Source organism: Coregonus clupeaformis, unplaced genomic scaffold (genome assembly GCF_020615455.1).
Source record: "Coregonus clupeaformis isolate EN_2021a unplaced genomic scaffold, ASM2061545v1 scaf0187, whole genome shotgun sequence".
NCBI classification, from domain to species: domain Eukaryota; kingdom Metazoa; phylum Chordata; class Actinopteri; order Salmoniformes; family Salmonidae; genus Coregonus; species Coregonus clupeaformis.
Genome location: NW_025533642.1, coordinates 406902 through 428911, shown reverse-complemented (window position 1 = coordinate 428911; position 22010 = coordinate 406902). Strand labels below are relative to the sequence as shown.

The following is a 22010-nucleotide window of genomic DNA, read 5'->3' as shown; positions in this document are numbered from 1 at the left end:
GGAGCTCTACGGACAATTCCTTCTACCTCATGGCTTGGTTTTTGTTGTCATGCACTGTCAACTGTGGGACCTTATATAGACAGGTGTGTGCCTTTCAAATCATGTCCAATAAATTTAAAATTTACCACAGGTGGACTCCAATGAAGTTGTAGAAACATCAAGGATGATCAATGGAAACAGGATGCACCGGAGCTCAACTGACATTTACTCCTGAGGTGCTGACCTGTTGCACCCTCTACAACCACTGACCCTGCTGGACTATTACAGGGGTCTTTCATGGTTGGATGCATGAAGAGCACTCAAGCAAAACGTGTGAACAGAATATTTATGAAACATCCTTTTATTTTTCGAAGCATTACACGTTCTGGAGGCTATAGCTGATTCCACGGCCAATAGAAAGCGATGCCACACACTTGACACCCACAATCAGGCTAGCCTGAGCTTGTCTTGTACGCAAAAAAAAAAAAAAAAAAGGGACATTATATTTTATACTAATACAAATGCTCAGAAAAGGTAGTGTCAAAATGATTGACATCCGGTTTCAATACCTCACCTTGCGAGGACAACGGCATGGAGCCCTTTTCTCCAATGTTTTATGTTGGAGACACTAGGAGGCGCTTCGACCATTCAGAATCCTTCCAGATCCTTGATATCCTTCGTCTGCGTTTATGGACTTCCCCCTTCAATTCAAACCACAGGTTTTCATTGGGTTTCAAGTCTGGAGACTAAGATGGCCATTTCAAAATGTTGATTTTGTGGCCAATTAACCATTTCTTTGTGGATTTCAATGTGTGCTTGAGGTTATTGTCTTGCTGGAAGATCCACTTGCGGCCAAGTTTCAGCCTCCTGGCAGAAGCAACCAGGTTTTTGTATAAAATGTCCTGGTAGTGGGTAAAGTTTATGATGCTGTTGACCTTAACAAGGGCCCCAGGACCAGTGGTAAATAGCCCCATAACGTCAAAGATCCAGCACCATATTTGACAGTAGGTATGGGGTTATTTTCTGCTCATTCATTCTCATTTCCACACCAAACCCACCACTGGTGAGCATTGCCAGGGAGCTCTATTTTCATGTCATCCAACAAATGGAAACACCTGGCATTGGCACTTGGACTGGAACCGGTGCTTTGGTCAGATTACTGGCCCCAATCCTCCTGTACTGGACTGGAACCGGTGCTTTGGTCAGATTACTGGCCCCAATCCTCCTGTACTGGACTGGAACCGGTGCTTTGGTCAGATTACTGGCCCCAATCCTCCTGTACTGGACTGGAACCGGTGCTTTGGTCAGATTACTGGCCCCAATCCTCCTGTACTGGACTGGAACCGGTGCTTTGGTCAGATTACATTTTTCAAAACAAAATATTGACCGTTAAATGAATATAAAAACATGACTAGCTAACTGCTTTCACATTTTCAAATTCTGATGTCGCAATATACTGTATCAGGGATAGGAAACTAGATTCAGCCCAAAAAGAACATGACAATCATTTCATACCTTGATTACATTGAGAGACATCTTTTTTTTTATTTGAGGGAATACTTGGGAACAGGTTTCCTCAATTCATCTCATTTTAGCTGAATTCCTTGGGGGGCTAATGGTAACTGGTCAAAAGCATTATATAGGGAATAGACAGAAGGTACACATACCCCAGGTAGTCATTTAGCTACACAGGACTACATAGGGTTACATAAGGATCAATGTGTTATAGTCCCGTGTAGCTCAGTTGGTAGAGCATGGCGTTTGCAATGCCAGGGTTGTGGGTTCGATTCCCACGGGGGGCCAGTATAAAAATGTATGCACTAACTAAGTCGCTCTGGATAAGAGCGTCTGCTAAATGACTAAAATGTAAAAAATTTGTTGATTAGGTCAAACCCCCCAATCTACAGGCTGATTACCTGAAACATAGTTGAGCCTTAAAACACCTCTACAAGATGTTCCTACTTTGAACTAGTATTGATTCACTGATCTAATCCTCTTGTAGACAACCATCCTTTATAGGACAGAGTACCACTGATACAACACATCCTGTTGGAACAGACACATATTACATGTTGAAAGAGAAATAGGCTTCTACCTGGAAATAGTGGGAGCCGGGAGCCAAAGCTGCCCATCATTTGCAATTCTGAAATGTGAAAACATGACTACTTTGATGCCAGTACTACGTATCCTCAAATGTCCTTTCAGAGAGTTTCAGTAACATGCTATTTATTATTTAAGTGATAATGCCCTCGAAGCCGGTGTTTGGAGGATATTTTGGCACGGGTGTTGTTAGGCCCGAGGCGAAGTCAATATATCTTCAAAACACCGGCTTCAAGGGCATTATCACTTTTATACAATGGGGTTACCAACATATTCAAATAATGATTTACATATTTTAATAAAAAAAATTATTTTGATGAATTTCTTCAAACTATTTCATCCTTCCACAAGATATAGTCCCGACACAAATCTAGGGTTGCTACCCAAGCCGGCTGGTCGTTCGTTCTATCGGTTTGGTTCCAGAGACTCGACCCAGTCGTTAGGTGTTTTTGTTCTGTATCTATGGATACAGTCATTCGTTCTAAATGTTCTATTGCCACACTGGCTGGCAACGTTCTGATCCCTTGCTTGCTAGCTACTACGGCTAATTTACAGTCACGTCAAACAGTGCAGCCAGAATAACAACAGTAGCTTCGTTTGCATTTGTTTAAGCTGTTTAAGCTGTTTTCTAGTGACATTTATTTGGATACATCCATAACAATGAGCTAATGATGCAAGATTTCACCTGGCATAGAAAATGTGCTCTCTCGTCAGGACACTGCTGTTCAGAGGAGCTAGCCAACAACAACACAGCTAACATAATCACTTCAAACTGAAGCAGGAAAGAACTAGCTGCACGTTTGACCTGTTTTCTATTGATATTTCTTTGCATATAGCCATAGAAATTATGCTGATTCATGAATTCGACTGGCTGAGAAAAGCTGCCTTCCTGTCTCCTCCCGACACGTTCATTACTATGCGACAGCTGGAATATTGAAACAATGTTGCAAATGTCAGAGAGACAGATCAAGGTTTATTCAAATCTCCACTGTTGAAAAAATATTGTTAGTCTAAAAGAAATGTGAGAATGTCTACATGCCTTTTTATAGTGGAGATCAAGTTTATAAAGTACCTGGCTAGGCTGATGAGAGTGGATTGGGCAGTCAGATGGAACAGAGTAAATGGGCATTTTAACATCATAGATTTAGCCGGTGGTAACTTGTGGAATAGACACCGGCTGGAATGCGGTTTTAACCAATCAGCATTCAGGATTAGACACACCCCGTTGTATAAAGGACATCACTAGGTTAAAGGTGAAGTAGTAAGGCTGGATAGATATGAACTACAGATGATGACAACAGTCTGGCTATAGCTGATGGCTGGATGGATAGGACAACACAAGCTTACTGTCAAATACAGTCAAAGCTCAAACCAATACAGGAAAACATTAAAACTACATTAGCAATTCTACCCCCATTTTATTTTATTTTTTTCCCCCCCATGCTCTGCCCAAAGCACTGCAGAGTGGGTAGCAAGTCTGTTCTTCAAAAACACCCCCCCCCAAAACATACCAAACAAAAAACAGTGTAATATTGTTATATTGACGAGTCGACTTCTCAAACTGGGGTTCTCTTCTCTGGCATTCAGGACATTTTCTCAAATGCAAACACCAGGTATATGCCTGAGAGAGAGATGGAGAGATGGAGATGGAAGAAAGAGAGTTTTGTTTAATTCATTAGGATCCACATTAGCTAGTGCACATCCGGGGCATTAAGAGGAGAGAGAAAATTCAATTAGGTTTGATTGATTAATAAAATCAGCTCATTAGCAGACAGGTCATTGCAGTGTCACAACCTCAACTCGGAGCAGAAGGATTTGGCCCAACCAATAATATTGACTTATATGTGCTTGCTTAAAGGCCCAGTGCATTCAAAAACATGATTTACAGTTGAAGTCGGAAGTTTACATACACCTTAGCCAAATACATTTAAACTCAGTTTTTCACAATTCCTGACATTCAATCCTAGTAAAAATTCCTTGTCTTAGATCAGTAAGGATCACCACTTTATTTTAAGAATGTGAAATGTCAGAATAATAGTAGAGTGATTTATTTAAGCTTTTATTTATTTCATCACGTTCCCAGTGGGTCAGAAGTTTACATACACTCAATTAGTATTTGGTAGCGTTGCCTTTAAATTGTTTAACTTGGGTCAAACGTGTCGGGTAGCCTTCCACAAGCTTCCCACAATAAGTTGGGTGAATTTTGGCCCATTCCTCCTGACAGAGCTGGTGTAACTGAGTCAGGTTTGTAGGCCTCCTTGCTCGCACACGCTTTTTCAGTTCTGCCTACACATTTTCTATAGGATTGAGGTCAGGGCTTTGTGATGGCCACTCCAATACCTTGACTTTGTTGTCCTTATGCCATTTTTCCACAACTTTGGAAGTATGCTTGGGGTCATTGTCCATTTGGAAGACCCATTTGCGACCAAGCTTTAACTTCCCGACGGATGTCTTGAGATGTTGCTTCAATATATCCACAATTTTCCTTCCTCATGATGCCATCTATTTTGTGAAGTGCACCAGTCCCTCCTGCAGCAAAGCACCCCCACAGCATGATGCTGCCACCCCCGTGCTTCACGGTTGGGATGGTGTTCTTCGGCTTGAAAGCATCCCCTTTTTTCCTCCAAACATAACGATGGTCATTATGGCCAAACAGTTCTATTTTTGTTTCATCAGACCAGAGGGCATTTATCCAAAAAGTACAATCTTTGTCCCCATGTGCAGTTGCAAACCGTTGTCTGGCTTTTTTATGGCGGTTTTGGAGCAGTGGCTTCTTCCTTGCTGAGTGGCCTTTCAGGTTATGTCGATATAGGACTTGTTTTACTGTGGATATAGATACTTTTGTACCCGTTTCCTCCAGCATCTTCACAAGGTCCTTTGCTGTTGTTCTGGGATTGATTTGCACTTTCCGCACCAAAGTACGTTCATCTCTAGGAGACAGAACGCGTCTCCTTCCTGAGCGGTATGACGGCTGTGTGGTCCCATGGTGTTTATACTTGCGTACTATTGTTTGTACAGATGAACGTGGTACCTTCAGGTATTTGGAAATTGCTCCCAAGGATGAACCAGACTTGTGGAGGTCTACCATTTTTTTTTTTTAGATCTTGGCTGATTTCTTTTGATTTTCCCATGATGTCAAGCGATGAGGCACTGAGTTTGAAGGTAGGCCTTGAAATACATCCACAGGTACACCTCCAATTGACTCGAATGATGTCAATTAGCCTATCAGAAGCTTCTAAAGCCATGACGAAATTTTCCAAGCTGTTTAAAAGGCGCAGTCAACTTAGTGTATGTAAACTTCTGACCCACTGGAATTGTGATACAGTGAATTATGTGAAATAATCTGTCCGTAAACAATTGTTGGAAAAATGACTCGTGTCATGCACAAAGTAGATGTCCTAACCGACTTGCCAAAACTATAGTTTGTTAACAAGAATGTAAACTTCCGACTTCAACTGTACCTGTGTTTTATATATATAGCGCCTTCGTAAGGTTCAGACCCCTTGACTTTTTCCACGTTGTAACGTTACAGCCTTATTCTAAAATGGATCACATTGTTTTTTCTCCCCTCATCAATCTACACACAATACCCCATAATGACAACGCACAAACAGGTCTAGACATTTTTACAAATGTAAAACAAAAAACTGAATTATCACTTTTACATAAGCATTCAGTGAAGCACCTTTGGCAGCGATTACAGCCTCAAGTCTTCTTGGGTATGACGCTACAAGCTTGGCACACCTGTATTTGGGGAGTTTCTCCCATTCTTCTCTGCAGATCCTCTCAAGCTCTGTCAGGTTAGATGGGGAGCGTTGCTGCACAGCTATTTTCAGGTCTCTCCAGAGATGTTCGATCTGGTTAAAGTCTGGGCTCTGGCTGGGCCACTCAAGGACATTCAGAGACTTGTCCCGAAGCCACTCCTGCGTTGTCTTGGCTGTGTGCTTAGGGTCGTTGTCCTGTTGGAAGGTGAACCCTCAGCCCAGTCTGAGGTCCTGAGCGCTCTGGAGCAGGTTTTCATCAAGGATCTCTCTGTACTTTGTTCCGTTCATCTTTCCCTCGATCCTGACTAGTCTCCCAGTCCCTGCCGCTGAAAAACATCCCCACAGCATGATACTGCCACCACCATGCTTCACCATAGGGATGGTGTTAGGTTTCCTCCAGACGTGACGCTTGGCATTCAGGCAAATAATTCAATCTTGGTTTCATCAGACCAGAGGATCTTGTTTCTCATGGTGTGAGAGTCCTTTAGGTGCCTTTTGGCAAACTCCAAGCGTGCTGTCATGTGCCTTTTACTGAGGACTTCCGTCTGGCCTTTCTACCATCAAGGCCTGATTGGTGGAGTGCTGCAGAGATGGTTGTCCTTCTGGAAGGTTCTCCCATCTCCACAGAGGAACTCTGGAGCTCTGTCAGAGTGACCATCAGGTTCTTGGACACCTCCTTGACCAAAGCTCTTCTCCCCCGATTGCTCAGTTTAACCGGGTGTCTTGGTGGTTCCAAACTTTTCCATTTAAGAATGATGGAGGCCAATGTGTTCTTGGGGACTTTCAATGCTGCAGACATTTTTTGATAACCTTCTCCAGATCTGTGCCTCGACACAATACTGTCTCGGAACTCTACGGACAATTCCTTCGACCTCATGGCTTGGTTTTTGCTCTGACATGCACTGTCAACTGTGGGACATTTTACATTACATTTTAGTCATTTAGCAGGCACTCTTATCCAGAGCGACTTACAGTTAGTGAGTGCATTCATTTTCATACTGGGGCCTTATATAGACAGGTGTGTGTGCCTTTCCAAATCATGTCCAATCAATTGAATTTACCACAGGTGGACTCCAATCAAGTTGTTGAAACATCAAGGAGGATCCTTGATACGCCTAAGCTCAATTTCGAGTCTCATAGCAACGGGTCTGAATACTTATGTAAATAAGGTATGTTTTTTATTTGTAATAAATTAGCAAAAATGTCAAAAAACCTGTTCTCGAGTTGTCATTATGGGGAATTGCGTGTAGATTGATGAGGGGAAAAAATATTGAATCCATTTTAGAATAAGGCTGTAACGTAACAAAATGTGAAAAAAGTGAAGGGGTCTGAATACTTTCCGAATGCACTGTATGCCCACACTATGAGGGTGAAGATGATGATAATGGCCTTTAGTGCTGTTTGAGAAGACTGACTATAATTTCAGCCGGTTTAGGATGTTTTGGTGATATCACTGCTGGTACTGGGGTGAAACGTGCTTTTATAAGCCCAGTCATGAGCAACAAATAATTCTAAATGCATGTTAAAAACTGTTTTGATGGTCATGATTTAAAAGAGCTACAATTTTTATTTCTCAAGCTCAACTCATAATTAAAGCACGCTACCCATTCGCCATTCGAGTGCTATAGTCAACGGTATGCAAGCTATTATTATTACTATCAGCGCGTCAACCACCGCTTTACAATGTGAGCTTAAGGCAGTATAATTGTTTGAAACCTGAACGTTTTGCTTTTCTTCAAATAATGAGGAACGTCTTACCTTGCTTTCAAATTAGCTTAGCCAAAATCAAACCATAGAAATGTGGAGGCGATTCTTTTATAAAGACTTCCCCTGCATGTCGCTCCTGTTCAGTTGGTTTTCATTACAACTTAATTTCTTTGTTCGAGATCATAGTGTTAGAACACTTAAAGCCTCAAGGATGATCCAACTTTAAACCTTTAGTTAGCTGTTTAGCTTGCTAGCACATTTACAAATTCGTTTTTGTAAACAATTAACAAGCCAGTTAGCTACCACATGTACTTGTCAAACTGTAAACAGACAAGATATGATAAATAAAAGTATTGACTGCAAATAAATCTGATTTGACCATTCAGACACAAGTCGCATGGCCAGGAATCCGATTTGTATCTGATTTCAAACCACGTATGAATGTGGTTTAAATCTGCCTTGAAAATATCAGATTCCATGTGCCTTTTGGCTGTTCACACTGTAGGAAAAAGATCAGACTTGAATCTGATACGCAACAAAATTTGATTTAAATCACTTCAAACTGTCAGTGTGAACAAGGCTTAATGGTTCTGATATGCCCACATGAAGAGAATTTGGGCCGTATCTCCTGTATGGACTAAAGGGAGTAAAAAAAAAAAAGACAGCGAGCGACTATGTGACCCACGTTGGTCTCGCTCTCCTCCCTGTTGCAGCGACCACCACAGAAACTCAACAGTGCTACAGGTTACTGCCTAAGTGTGTGGAGGGGAAAGCAACAATATTAAAAAAGGTCCAAAGCAGCCGTTTTTATCTCAATATCAAATCATTTCTGGGTAACCATTAAGTACACTACACAACCCAACATTAACATTTCAGTTGGTTACATAGACAGCTACCCTATTTCACTCCCTACATACACTACACGACCAAAAGTATGTGGACACCTGCTCGTCCAACATCTCATTCCAAAAATCATGGACATTAATATGGAGTTGGTCCCCCCTTTGCTGCTATAACAGCCTCCACTCTTCTGGGAAGGCTTTCCACTAGATGTTGGAACATTGCTGCGGGGACTTGTTTCCATTCAACCACAAGAGCATTAGTGAGGTCGGGCACTGATGTTGGGCGATTAGGCCTGGCTAGCAGTCTGCGTTCCAATTCATCCCAAAGGTATTCGATGGGGTTGAGGTCAGGGCTCTGTGCAAGCCAGTCAAGTTCTTCCACTCCAATCTTGACAAACCATTTCTGTATGGACCTCGCTTTGTGCACAGGGCATTGTCATGCTGAAAAAGGTAAGGGCCTTCCCCAAACTGTTGCCACAAAGTTGGAAGCACAGAATCGTCTAGAATGTCATTGTATGCTGTAGCGTTAAGATTTCCCTTCACTGGAACTAAGGGGCCTAGCCCGAACCATGAAAAACAGCCCCAGACCATTATTCCTCCTCCACCAAACTTTACAGTTGGCACTATGCATTGGGGCAGGTAGCGTTCTCCTGGCATCCGCCAAACCTAGATTCGTCCGTCAGACTGCCAGATGGTGAAGCGTGATTCATCACTCCAGAGAACGCGTTTCCATTGCTCCAGAGTCCAATGGCGACGAGCTTTACACCACTCCAGCCGACGCTTGGCATTGCGCATGGTGATCTTAGGCTTGTGTGCGGCTGCTCGGCCATGGAAACCCATTTCATGAAGCTCCCGAGGAACAGTTCTTGTGCTGATGTTGCTTCCAGAGGCAGTTTGGAACTCGGTAGTGAGTGTTGCAACCGAGGACAGACGATTCAGCGGTCCAGTTGTGTGGCCTACCACTTCGCAGCTCAGCCGTTGTTGCTCCTAGATGTTTAAACTTCACAATAACAGCACTTACAGTTGACCATTCTACTGCCAATGTTTGTCTATAGAGATTGCATGACTGTGTGCTCGATTTTATACACCTGTCAGCAACGGGTGTGGCTGAAATAGCAGAATCCACTAATTTGAATGGGTGTCCACATACTTTTGTATATATAGTGTACATTACTGTGATTGTTTTCAATTAAAATCAAAAAGAAACAAAAATAGCTTCTTAGCAAGAGCAATTTCTCAAGTAAAGAACTTTGGACTGTCAGTGATCTGAGTGGGGCTAGGACTGTCTGGGAGTGGGGAGGGGAAAACCAAAACGAGCTGTTATTGGCAGAAAGGTTTGGAACTCTCTTATTGGTCTATTAACTAATTTAACGGCTGGTGATGTCACTGTAGGCTCGGCCCTAATTTAAGTGCTCTCGGTCACCCTCTGGCCGCATGGCAAATGGACCAAGACAATGCCCAAGGACCAGTCAGCCCTTCCCCCTCTGACGTTAGCTACCTAGCTAATCAAAATGTCTGCTTGCATTTATTGATTAACCTCAGCTTGACTACCACCATATAGCTATTTATAAACAGTGGGTTAACCTCAGCTTGACTACCACCATCTTATCCCATTGTTCTGTCTCTTACCCTGTGTCCAGTCCATCGAGGTATGAACAATTCTAATTTCCTAGGCATCTCTTTTTTCATGCTTGGTCTTGTAAGTTAACCTAGGACCTAGAACAAACATATAACCGCAACATGCAACAATTTCAAAAATGTATAGTTCATATAAGGAAATCAGTCAATTGAAATAAATAAATTAGGTCGTAATCTATGGATTTCACATGACTGGGAATACATATATGAATCTGTTGGTCACAGATACCTTTAAAAAAGGTAGGGGCGTGGATCAGAAAACCAGTCAGTATCAGGTGTGACCACCATTTTCCTCATGCAGCTTGACACATCTCCTTCACATAGAGGGCAGTTGATTGGGGCGAGTGAAATGTTGTCCCACTCCTCCTCAATGGCTGTGCGAAGAAGCTGGATATTGGCGGGAACTGGAACATGCTGTCGTACACGTCAATCCAGAGCATCCCAAACATGCTCAATGGGTGACATGTCTGGTGAGTATGCAGGCCATGGAAGAACTGGGACATTTTCAGCTTCCAGAAATTGTGTACAGATCCTTGCGACATGGGACCGTGCATTATCATGCTGAAACATTAAGTGATGGCACGACAATGGGCCTCAGGATCTCGTCACGGTATCTCTGTGCATTCAAATTGCCATTGATAAAATGCAATTGTGTTTGTTGTCCGTAGCTTATGCCTGCCCATACCATAACCCCACCGCCATCATGGGGCACTGTTTACAACGTTGACATCAGCAAACCGCTCGCACACATGACGCCATACATGTGGTCTGTGGTTGTGAGGACGGTTGGACGTACTGCCAAATTCTCTAAAACGACGTTCAAGGTGGCTTATGGTAGAGAAATGAACATTCAATTCTCTGGCAACAGCTCTGGTGGACATTCCTGCAGTCAGCATGCCAATTGCACTCCCTCAAAACTTGAGACATCTGTGGCATTGTGCTGTATGACAAACTGCACATTTTAGAGTGGCCTTTTATTGTCCCCAGCACAAGGTGCACCTGTGTAATAATCATGCCGTTTAATCAGCTTCTTGATAATCCATCCACCTGATAGGTGTGGCATATCTTGGCAAAGGGAAAATGCTCACTAACAGGGATGTAAACAAATTTGAGAGAAATAAGCTTTTTGTGCGTATGGAACATTTCTGGGATCTTTTATTTCAGCTCATGAAACATGGGACCAACACTTTACATGTTGCGTTTATATTTTAGTTCAGTGTATATGCCTAGAATTATGCTTTGTTAATGTCAGTATTGCCTTGTAACTTAGGTTTATGCCTTGTATGTGAATCCATTCATTTGACTAAGTTATTAAATAATACTTGCTTTGATATTCGCTTCTCATGACCATTTCTTGATCTTAGTCGGCAAAAGCATAATACTTGATTGCACATGGTTTTACTATAACGTTAAATGGAATCAGATATTCTGTTTAATAGACTTGAATCATATTAATAGGACGGTTGATTCATGGGTCGCATGTGAGGTATATAATATCCACATATCAAAGACTACCCCACTAAATCACCAGACAGGCCAAAACTCCATCCCACCTAAACAGGCTGACATTTCAGGCAGTCTTTTCAAACTGCTCTTACACTAAAAGGGCATTATCATCATTATCATCATTATCATCATTATCATCATTTTCACAATTTCACAGTATTATTCCAACCTCATAGTGTGGATATACAGTTGAAGTCGGAAGTTTACATACACTTAGTTTGGAGTCATTAAAACTTGTTTTTCAACCTCTCCACAAATGTCTTGTTAACAAACTATAGTTTTGGCAAGTCGGTTAGGACATCTACTTTGTGCATGACAAGTAATTTTTCCAACAATTGTTTACAGACAGATTATTTCACTTATAATTCACTGTATCACAATTCCAGTGGGTCAGAAGTTTAAAGGCACAGTCAATTTAGTGTATGTAAACAGCTTGGAATATTCCAGAAAATGATGTCATGGCTTTAGAAGCTTCTGATAGGCAAATTGACATAATTTCAGTCAATTGAAGGTGTACCTGTGGATGTATTTTGAGGTGTACCTGTGGATGTATTTCAAGGCCTACCTTCAAACTCAGTGCCTCTTTGCTTGACATCATGGGAAAATCAAATGAAATCAGCCAAGACCTCAGGAAAAAAATGGTACACCTCCACAAGTCTGGTTCATCCTTGGGAGCAATTTCCAAATGCCTGAAGGTACCAGGTTCATCTGTACGAACAATAATACGCAAGTATAAACACCATGGGACCACGCAGCCGTCATACCGCTCAGGAAGGAGACGCGTTCTGTCTCCTGGAGATGAACGTACTTTGGTGCGGAAAGTGCAAATCAATCCCAGAACAACAGCAAAGGACCTTGTGAAGATGCTGGAAGAAACAGGTACAAAAGTATCTATATCCACAATAAAACGAGTCCTATATCGACATAACCTGAAAGGCCGCTCAGCAAGGAAGAAGCCACTGCTCCAAAACTGCCATAAAAAAGCCAGACAATGGTTTGCAACTGCACATGGGGACAAATATTGTACTTTTTGGAGAAATGTCCTCTGGTCTGATGAAACAAAAATAGAACTGTTTGGCCATAATGACCATCGTTATGTTTGGAGGAAAAAGGGGGATGCTTGCAAGCCGAAGAACACCATCCCAACCGTGAAGCACGGGGGTGGCAGCATCATGCTGTGGGGGTGCTTTGCTGCAGGAGGGACTGGTGCACTTCACAAAATAGATGGCATCATGAGGAAGGAAAATGATGTGGATATATTGAAGCAACATGAACACATCAGTCGGGAAGTTAAAGCTTGGTCGCAAATGGGTCTTCCAAATGGACAATGACCCCAAGCATACTTCCAAAGTTGTGGCAAAATGGCTTAAGGACAACAAAGTCAAGGTATTGGTGTGGCCATCACAAAGCCCTGACCTCAATCTTATAGAACATTTGTGGTCAGAACTGAAAAAGCGTGCGTGAACAAGGAGGCCTACAAACCTGACTCAGTTACACCAGCTCTGTCGGGAGGAATGGGCCAAAATTCACCCAACTTATTGTGGGAAGCTTGTGGAAGGTTACCCGAAACGTTTGACCCAAGTTAAACAAATTAAAGGCAATGCTACCAAATACTAATTGAGTGTATGTAAACTTCTGACCCACTGGGAATGTGATGAAATAAATAAAAGCGGAAATAAATCACTCTACTATTATTCTGACATTTCACATTCTTAAAATGAAGTGGTGATCCTAACTGACCTAAGACAGGGAATATTTACTAGGATTAAATGTCAGGAATTGTGAAAAACTGAGTTTAAATGTATTTGGCTAAGGTGTATGTAAACTTCCAACTTCAACTGTATATACAAAAACACAGGAAAGACTGGGACTTTAAACGTTTTACATGGTCCTTTACGAGATTCTGTGGAGATTTCATCCTGACGGTACTAGGACTAATATCTACAACCAATAGAGATATCATCCTGACGGTACTAGGACTAATATCTACAACCAATAGAGATATCATCCTGACGGTACTAGGACTAATATCTACAACCAATAGAGATATCATCCTGACGGTACTAGGACTAATATCTACAACCAATAGAGATATCATCCTGACGGTACTAGGACTAATATCTACAACCAATAGAGATATCATCCTGACGGTACTAGGACTAATATCTACAACCAATAGAGATATCATCCTGACGGTACTAGGACTAATATCTACAACCAATAGAGATATCATCCTGACGGTACTAGGACTAATATCTACAACCAATAGAGATATCATCCTGACGGTACTAGGACTAATATCTACAACCAATAGAGATATCATCCTGACGGTACTAGGACTAACATCTACAACCAATAGAGATATCATCCTGACGGTACTAGGACTAATATCTACAACCAAACCATGGAACAATAACAACAACAGTCCTGTGTTGAGTCTCTAAATCAGACAGACTTATTAAGTACACATGATGTAGTATACATTCATCTATACATCTTTAGCTGTGAAACATTTCAGCCTTTACTGACATTTATTACACTCTAAAATTAGATTAGAAACAGCAGATTAATACTGAAGAGTGTAAATCCAGAACTAATGACTAGTACTGTTAGTAGAAGCAGTTAACATGACTGGTTACAAATAACACACAAAAAGGGTTGAAACAAAACCCATGCTACTTACTTGTTGCCTCCCACTCAGACTTGCTCAATGTTCCCTGTACAGAAACAAGGAGCAATACAGATGGTCACAATGCCGTTTCTGTACATTGGATATTCTAATGTTTCTTATAAACACTGTCCTTGGGTACCATGAAAGGCTCTTGATTAGAAATGCATCTATTACATTAGTGTAAACACTTTCACTGACTGCATCATTCAAATTTTTAAAAGGGGTAATCTGCACTTCAAACAACAACAAAAGCATCACCCCATCACTTGTTTTGGTAAACAGCTGAGGGATGGGGCTGGAGAATTGTAAAAATGTATAGACAGAGCTATGGATCCGAGGGCTGACGATCCATGAGATCAAAATAATAGTTTTAACCATGTTTAGGGGCTATAGAGTGTTTGTTTCCATTATCTACCTTAGAGAAAACAAGGTTATATTTTGAGTTCTGATGGGGTACGACAGTTGAACTAATCTCATGAGGCATTCATAAATTATATTCTTCAAGAATTAATGGGTATATCATTAATTTAAAAAATCCCAAAATGTTTGTATGTATTCAATAGCAGATTGCCCCTTTAAATAAAGTAATTTTACAAAGCTAAAAAGTTCTCAAAGTTATATCTCATTGTATAAATCTCAGTGCTTCCCCCAATACTTTTTTCAGCAGTGGTGGCAAAGTTGGCGTGGGGTGGGGGGGTTGATAGTGGGGGTGGGGGGTTGATAGTGGGGGTGTGGGGGTTGACAGTGGGGGTGTGGGGGTTGATAGTGGGGGTGTGGGGGTTGATAGTGGGGGTGGGCAATGGCATGGTTTTAGAGGACCTCTAAAACCATGCCAAAATTGTAATGTTTTAAAGCAAATTTCCTGCAATTCTCCACATTTCGCTATGGGGCGGAGAGAACATTTTAAAGCTAGTTTCCTGTAATTCCACACATTTTGCCATGTTCTTATGCTGTCTGAGTGACTCAAACATTATCACAAAATCAATGTATGCCATGAAATGTTTTGTATTTTAGATTCTCCCCGTCTAGTTTTTATTTGGTGATCGTTTGTTCTTGAAGATGATCTTATTTAAAAACATAGTTCCATTATCTTTTCTACATACTTTTTATGTGAGTTTAGTGGTTTAAATTTACACTGAAAACACTTCATCTAAATCTCCATTGAAGTCATGGAGTTGTGCTTGTCAATATGAAGATAGGTCCCAAGACAGAGACATTCATTATCTCTTACCAGCGGCAGCTTGACATTAGGGCTGTCAGCCTTTCTCTTGGCGTGATCATAATCATCAAGGCTGTCTGAGGATGACTTGTTCCTGTTTTCTGTCGGGAAAGACTGACACAACAACACAATTAGTTACAGCAACATCACCCTTTTCCTTTTAGAAGCTCTGTCCAGCCAGGTTATGAGTCACACCGTGGCGCCGCTGACTCACAGTGTGTCTATAATACACTCCGGATACATAAAGAGACTTGTTTTTGGTTACTAATGTTAAGAACACTTCTTTCTCTGCAGAGGTTCTAGACAGGACAGCACAGATGGGGACTATATCAAATTGAAGGCTGTTGCTCCAGGCTAGTGAAGACTTGATATTGTTTTCAGATGCTACAAAGACACATGATATCTAAAGAATGGTTCATTCCTCACGTCAAAAGATATGGGACGTCATTAAAACAATTCCTGTTTCATCAAATCATAAAAATGTATCTTTAATAAATGAGTGTGACCTTTGCATTGCATTAATCTAAAGTACAGCTTTTCTGTCCAGTTTGCATTGAACTGTGTTATCTTCACGTCACATAATTAACAGAGGTACTGGTGTCTCTGTAACGGAGAGTCATATTATTAAACACAATTGACAAGCGTTCCACTAATTATTCTGCATCAATGAACATGAGACACCACTGTGGGCAAAGGCTACATTTAGTAGCCTATAGCTAGTGGGGTAAAGTAGTGGGGACTTTGAATCCCCCACCTGCAGACATTTAATACGTTGTCTTGAATACAATAACCTTCTTGCAAAGATCCTGGTTCCTCATGGTTTTTTATTTCTGTTTCATTGATCAGTCCAGGTAACTGATTCATCTATTGATGCATATTGATCAGTCCAGGTAACTGATTAATCTATTGATGTACACTACCGTTCAAAAGTTTGGGGTCACTTAGAAATTTCCTTGTTTTCCATGAAAACATACATGAAATGAGTTTGAATAGGAAATATAGCAAAGCATAGGAAATGTAGTCATTGACAAGGTTAGAAATAATGATTTTTTATATAAATAATAATTGTGTCCTTCAAACTTTGCTTTCGTCAAAGAATCCTCCATTTGCAGCAATTACAGCCTTGCAGACCTTTGGCATTCTAGTTGTTAATTTGTTGAGGTAATCTGAAGAGATTTCACCCCACGCTTCCTGAAGCACCTCCCACAAGTTGGATTGGCTTGATGGGCACTTCTTACATAACATACGGTCAAGCTGCTCCCACAACAGCTCAATAGGGTTGAGATAAATAAAAATAAAAATAAATTGGTTATTTAGCAGACGCTCTTATCCAGAGCGACTTACAGGAGCAATAAGGGTTAAGTGCCTTGCTCAAGGGCACATCGACAGGTTTTTCACCTAGTCGGCTCGGGGATTAGAACCAGCGACCTTTCGGTTACTGGCACAACGCTCTTAACCACTAAGCTACCTGCCGCCCCGAGATCCGGTGACTGTGCTGGCCACTCCATTATAGACAGAATACCAGCTGACTGCTTCTTCCCTAAATAGTTATTGCATAGTTTGGAGCTGTGCTTTGGGTCATTGTCCTGTTGTAGGAGGAAATTGGCTCCAATCAAGCGCCGTCCACAGGGTATGGCATGGCGTTGCGAAATGGAGTGATACCCTTCCTTCTTCAAGATCCCTTTTACCCTGTACAAATCTCCCACTTTACCACCACCAAAGCACCCCCAGACCATCATATTGCCTCCACCATGCTTGACAGATGGCATCAAGCACTCCTCCAGCATCTTTTCATTTGGTCTGCGTCTCACAAATGTTCTTTGTGATCCGAACACCTCAAACTTCGATTCGTCTGTCCATAACTTTTTTCTAATCATCCTCTGTCCAGTGTCTGTGTTCTGTTGCCCATCTTAATCTTTACTTTTTATTGGCCAGTCTGAGATATGGCTTTTTCTTTGGGACTCTGCCTAGAAGGTCAGCATCCCGGAGTCGCCTCTTCACTGTTGGCGTTGAGACTGGTGTTTTGCGGGTACTATTTAATGAAGCTGCCAGTTGAGGACCTGTGAGGCGCCTGTTTCTCAAAATAGACACTCTAATGTATTTGTCCTCTTGCTCAGTTGTGCACCGGGGCCTCCCACTCCTCTTTCTATTCTGGTTAGAGCCAGTTTGCGCTGTTCTGTGAAGGGAGTAGTACACAGCGTTGTACGAGATCTTCAGGTTCTTGGCAATTTCTCGCATGGAATAGCCTTCATTTCTCAGAACAAGAATAGACTGACGAGTTTCAGAAGAAAGTTCTTTGTTTCTGGCCATTTTGAGCCTGTAATCGAACCCACAATTGCTGATGCTCCAGATACTCAACTAGTCTCAAGAAGGCCAGTTTTATTGCTTCTTTAAATCAGCACAACAGTTTTTATCTGTGCTAACATAATTGCAAAAGGGTTTCCTAATGATCAATTAGCCTTTTAAAATGATCAACTTGGATTACCAAACACAACGTGCCATTGGAACAGAGGACTGATGGTTGCTGATAATGGGCCTCTGTACGCCTATGTAGATATTCCATTAACAATCAGCCGTTTCCAGCTACAATAGCAATTTACAACATTAACAATGTCTACACTGTATTTCTGATCCATTTTATGTTATTTTAAATGGACAAAAAAAATGGCTTTTCTTTTCGAAAACAAGGCCATTTCTAAGTGACCCCAAACTGTTGAACGGTAGTGTGTATTGATCCCCAAACTGTTGAACGGTAGTGTGTATTGATCCCCAAACTGTTGAACGGTAGTGTGTATTGATCCCCACCGTTGAACGGTAGTGTGTATTGATCCCCAAACTGTTCCACTGTTGAACGGTAGTGTGTATTGATCCCCAAACTGTTGAACGGTAGGGTGTATTGATCCCCAAACTGTTGAACGGTAGGGTGTATTGATCCCCACTGTTGAACGGTAGTGTGTATTGATCCCCACTGTTGAACGGTAGGGTGTATTGATCCCCAAACTGTTGAACGGTAGGGTGTATTGATCCCCAAACTGTTGAACGGTAGTGTGTATTGATCCCCACCGTTGAACGGTAGGGTGTATTGATCCCCACTGTTGAACGGTAGGGTGTATTGATCCCCAAACTGTTGAACGGTAGGGTGTATTGATCCCCACTGTTGAACGGTAGTGTGTATTGATCCCCACCGTTGAACGGTAGGGTGTATTGATCCCCAAACTGTTGAACGGTAGGGTGTATTGATCCCCACTGTTGAACGGTAGTGTGTATTGATCCCCACCGTTGAACGGTAGTGTGTATTGATCCCCAAACTGTTCCACTGTTGAACGGTAGGGTGTATTGATCCCCACTGTTGAACGGTAGTGTGTATTGATCCCCACCTCCAGTGCTTGCATCCTCTGCATCAACATCTTGTGCTGGTTGTTCTTTATGTGCTCCTCAAAGAACTGGGAGAACGTCTTCTTAAACACCAGACGCATGTTGTACTTCTTGGCCATCCTGTCAATAGAAAACACTAGCTCAGCTCTCTGGTAAGAGACTAATATAAAGTATATTTATAAGAAACTGAATCTGAGACATTGGTGACATTTCACCTTGGGATCAAAATATTTAAAAACTATAAAAATGTATTTACCTTTAAATACAAAGACGTTATCAATGAAACCATTCTGTTTGTGAGGTAAAGTTTTGCCAGACGCATTACTGATTCCATGTAATCCCTGTCCACCACCTTCTGGTATCTTCTAATATTACAATATGACTAAAATACCAAGTCAAGACAGTTCAAAGGTTGAAAACAAATGTTATGCCAGGGGTTGGAACCGGTTCAGGGAACAGAACCGAAAGAAAAAAAGATTCAAGGAACTGAAATGGAAACTGGAATGGAAGTGAACCAGACCGTTACTTCGAAAGCATGGGAACCTGTTAATAACGTTATTTTACATTCCATGCATTTCTTTCTAGTCCCACAACAACAACAAAAACGCAACAAAGCGCCTATGCAAACCCCTCATTGTCTCAGTCAGAAACGTATTCCAGTGTCTGTCAGCTGAACATCTTTACCAGTGTGTGTTCAGGCTTCCTCCCCCTCTGAAGCAGAGGCTTCTGTACTGACGTTACAAGCGTGATTCAGAAATTAGGGAGAGCGAGATTGTTAATTAGCTAGAGAAGAATGGATTAACTTTTTCAATGCTAGTTAAAGTTACTATAGCCTTGTTATCACGTTTCACGTTGGATTTATTAACTACAAAAAGGTAAGACGTGTTTTTAATTCTGGTGCCGCTCTGCACAAACAAGCTTGCTAGTTCAAAGGACATTCAACGTTCCTCCATAGAAGCCGCTCCTCCTAGTTATAATTCTGTGGACCTAATTCAGATAATGCTTGTCATAACAAGATGCCCAGCGCTTCAAGCCTCCTCCTCAACACGCTCTCGCTCTCTCCCCATCCGCAAAGTTTCAGTCGCACCTTGTGCCATTGGCTACACTTCTGTCCATCACTCATGTAACCAACCAGCCTGCCTGCTCTGTCAGCACTGATTGGTGAAGTCATTTAATGAGCTAAATGTAAAAAAGGAACAGAAAATAATCATATAAACCAGTACTTTTTTTGGGGGGGTTCGAACCAGTTCAGAACTTTATTTTGCTGGTCGGAACAGTGGAATGGAACGAAAAAAATAGTGGTTCTGTTCAGAATGAAACGATTGGAAATTAATTTCACTTCCAACCCCTGGTAATGACATCTACTTCCATTTCCACAAGCAGGTGGATTCACTTGACCAACATGTCATAACACTTACTCTGGTAACCCTTACTCTGGTAACCCTTACTCTGATAACCCTTACTCTGGTAACCCTTACTCTGGTAACCCTTACTCTGGTAACCCTTACTCTGATAACCCTTACTCTGATAACCCTTACTCTGATAACCCTTACTCTGGTAACCCTTCCTCTGATAACCCTTACTCTGGTAACCCTTCCTCTGGTAACCCTTCCTCTGGTAACCCTTACTCTGGTAACCCTTACTCTGGTAACCCTTACTCTGATAACCCTTACTCTGGTAACACTTACTCTTCAAACAGGGGGAAATAAACCAGGAACTCTGGGACATTGACCACCCCCTCCAGATTAAAGTCATACTGACAGCCGAACAGAGGGTAATGGCCCTTCTTCTGAAACGTCACGCTGAACACCTCGTTACCAAAGGAGTTGGAGTCTATGGCTTCCACACGCTTCCTGAAGAGGAACAGAGCACAGGTAGATATCATGTCGTCAAGCCACTGACAGTAACCATCAGGTAGATATCATGTCGTCAAGCCACTGACAGTAACCATCAGACCAGCAGGTAGATATCATGTCGTCAAGCCACTGACAGTAACCATCAGACCAGCAGGTAGATATCATGTCGTCAAGCCACTGAGAGTAACCATCAGACCAGCAGTTAGATATCATGTCATCAAGCCACTGACAGTAACCATCAGACCAGCAGGTAGATATCATGTCATCAAGCCACTGACAGTAACCATCAGACCAGCAGGTAGATATCATGTCGTCAAGCCACTGACAGTAACCATCAGACCAGCAGGTAGATATCATGTCATCAAGCCACTGACAGTAACCATCAGACCAGCAGGTAGATATCATGTCGTCAAGCCACTGACAGTAACCATCAGACCAGCAGGTAGATATCATGTCATCAAGCCACTGACAGTAACCATCAGACCAGCAGGTAGATATCATGTCATCAAGCCACTGACAGTAACCATCAGACCAGCAGGTAGATATCATGTCGTCAAGCCACTGACAGTAACCATCAGACCAGCAGGTAGATATCATGTCATCAAGCCACTGACAGTAGCCATCAGACCAGCAGGTAGATATCATGTCGTCAAGCCACTGACAGTAACCATCAGGTAGATATCATGTCATCAAGCCACTGACAGTAACCATCAGACCAGCAGGTAGATATCATGTCATCAAGCCACTGACAGTAACCATCAGACCAGCAGGTAGATATCATGTCGTCAAGCCACTGACAGTAACCATCAGACCAGCAGGTAGATATCATGTCATCAAGCCACTGACAGTAACCATCAGACCAGCAGGTAGATATCATGTCGTCAAGCCACTGACAGTAACCATCAGGTAGATATCATGTCGTCAAGCCACTGACAGTAACCATCAGACCAGCAGGTAGATATCATGTCATCAAGCCACTGACAGTAACCATCAGACCAGCAGGTAGATATCATGTCATCAAGCCACTGACAGTAACCATCAGACCAGCAGGTAGATATCATGTCATCAAGCCACTGACAGTAACCATCAGACCAGCAGGTAGATATCATGTCATCAAGCCACTGACAGTAACCATCAGACCAGCAGGTAGATATCATGTCGTCAAGCCACTGACAGTAACCATCAGACCAGCAGGTAGATATCATGTCGTCAAGCCACTGACAGTAACCATCAGACCAGCAGGTAGATATCATGTCGTCAAGCCACTGACAGTAACCATCAGACCAGCAGGTAGATATCATGTCATCAAGCCACTGACAGTAACCATCAGACCAGCAGGTAGATATCATGTCG

The 22010-nt window shown here is 42.1% G+C and overlaps 1 protein-coding gene across 4 annotated transcripts in view; it reads right to left on the bottom strand.

Annotated features, from left to right (window-relative positions):
• Positions 1 to 3477: 3477 nt before the first annotated feature.
• Positions 3478 to 22010, bottom strand: part of rnmt (RNA (guanine-7-) methyltransferase) — a 29935-nt gene continuing 11402 nt past the window's right edge. For all 4 annotated transcript variants that reach the window (XM_041871934.2, XM_041871932.2, XM_041871936.1 and 1 more), the window contains exons 7-11: positions 20490 to 20654; positions 18804 to 18921; positions 15439 to 15540; positions 14220 to 14253; positions 3478 to 3700 (exon numbers count right to left, since the gene is read on the bottom strand). In XM_041871934.2, the coding sequence (XP_041727868.1) occupies positions 3663 to 3700; positions 14220 to 14253; positions 15439 to 15540; positions 18804 to 18921; positions 20490 to 20654 (457 nt within the window). In that variant the 3' untranslated portion in view covers positions 3478 to 3662. The remainder of the gene's footprint in view (positions 3701 to 14219; positions 14254 to 15438; positions 15541 to 18803; positions 18922 to 20489; positions 20655 to 22010) is intronic.